At 56.7% G+C, this 1,849-nt stretch overlaps 1 protein-coding gene across 1 annotated transcript in view; it reads left to right on the plus strand.

The window, feature by feature from the left end:
• The first annotated feature begins 738 nt into the window (after nt 1–738).
• Nucleotides 739–1,849, plus strand: part of TMEM88B (transmembrane protein 88B) — a 2,583-nt gene continuing 1,472 nt past the window's right edge. Inside the window, exon 1 of the mRNA XM_027855338.1 lies at nt 739–1,008. Within this exon, the coding sequence (XP_027711139.1) occupies nt 739–1,008 (270 nt within the window). The remainder of the gene's footprint in view (nt 1,009–1,849) is intronic.

Below are 1,849 nucleotides of genomic sequence, written 5' to 3' on the forward strand. Positions count from 1 at the left end.
GTGGATAAAGGGAGAAATTTAGGCAATGTAAATAAAAATTTATTTTTTAAAGGGTGATTTTAGGGTCCTCTCTTCACTGGAAAGGCTGGGGGGTTCCCTAGAATGGAATCAGGGGTGCTGGCCTCTTCCCAAAGGTAGGATGCTTTCCACCCTGCTCCTAGAGCTGATCAGTAGAGACAGGGAGAGACTCGAGGCGTTGGCATCTGCGGGCATGGGGTGAGGGAGGGAATTGTGGGCAGTGTGCAGGGAAGGCTGGACTGGGGGTGGGGGAAGGAAGCAGCACTGCCTTTAGAAGCATCACCATGGGCAGACACAGCCTTTAGCTCGGAGCAGCCCCAGCTCTGCCTGCCTTGGGTGAGGGGACAAGGTCCTGGGGGCAGGGGATACCCAATGTGGAGACAACAGGGACCCCTCTGGCCTGCAGATGATTGATCCTCTTATTCCTGGGCTGGAGCCTAAGCCTGGACCCCTCCAAGAGCCTGGCTCCAGATGGACAGAGGGGTCTGGAGAGACAGCTGAGGGTTAACGGAAGGGCTGCCTTCAGGGAGAGGGCAGAAACTAAGACCCCAGAGGAGAAAAAGTTAGATTCTAGACAACCCTTCCTCCTCAGGCTTACGGCTGGAGGTGGGGGCATGCCCCAAAGAGAGCTAGGGGATTAAAGCCACGAGGGCTGAGGAGACTTCGAGACCCACCCAAATTGTCTTCCTGCCTTCTGAAAACTGTGCCAGGGCCAAGAGGATGTCTGAACCTGAGTTGGAGGCAGAAGTGGAGGATGGGGTGTCTGATACTTCACCCATGATGCCTGGGCCCCCCTCACTCAGCCTGAAAGTTCCCCATCTTCGCCCAGAGCCCCTGGGTCCTGCTGGGCGCTGCCTCTGGGTGCTGATGCTGGCCACTGCCAACCTGACCCTCCTCCTTCTCCATCTGCTGCTGCCCATTGCTGTGTTCTCTTTGGCCCTGCTGCCGTCGGCTGCTGTGGTCTACGTGGGCTTTCACTGTCACTCCAGGGTGAGCTACAGACTGGAGAAGAAGAGGGGGTGGAGGAAGCCAAGGCCAGGATGGTAGGGGAGGGGTGGAGAGGCCTGAATTGGGTTCAGAGGTTGGGCCATCGGGTGGAGGGGATGTAGAAGTGCTGGGGCCCAGGGAATGAAGGAGCTGGACTCCAGGACAAAGTAGGAGAGAGAGGTCTGAGGTCTGAGGGGGAGGGGGCCCCAGAGTCAAGGGTGGCAAACAGAAGGATGAGGGCACTTTGGCCCTAGGGCTCCTAGGATGGGAGTGGGTGGATCTGAAGGCCATAGAGAACTGGGGGATAGGTGGCCAGAGATCCAAGGGCCCCCAAAGAGAGAGAGTGGTGTAATCTGGGCTGTGATCTGGTCAGGATAGCCCCAACTTTGAACAAACCCAACCCCAGGTTCTGGGGACTCTGGAATGAAAGGCAGGTAAGCAGGACTCTGTCACATCTGGGGTTCAGGATTTGGAAACCGCCATAGCCCCATGGAGGCCTTACAAAGGGGCTGCTTTTTTACTCCAAGGTTCAGGTAAGAGTCGGATAGACCAAGGTGTCCTAGGGTAGTTTTCACCCTTGAACCCTTCCAGAAAATCTGGGCTCCAAAGAGTTAAGAGCAGGCTGAGGTTTCATGAGGACCTTTGTCTCTCTAGGGTGAGAAGACCTATTGTTTGGCACCAGTAGGGGAGGGAGAACCAGATCTCTGCCCTCCCCTTCTCTGGAGGGCCTCTCCTCCTGGTACCAGGGGCCACCAGATGGTAGAAGGATGGGGCCTCCACAAGGGCTTTAGGGAGCCAAAGATTGTCCTAGTCAGAGTGTGTGTGTGGGGGGGGGGGTGGGTGG

The sequence above is a fragment of the Vombatus ursinus genome, unplaced genomic scaffold (genome assembly GCF_900497805.2).
Source record: "Vombatus ursinus unplaced genomic scaffold, bare-nosed wombat genome assembly UNPS02010822.1, whole genome shotgun sequence".
NCBI classification, from domain to species: Eukaryota; Metazoa; Chordata; class Mammalia; order Diprotodontia; family Vombatidae; genus Vombatus; species Vombatus ursinus.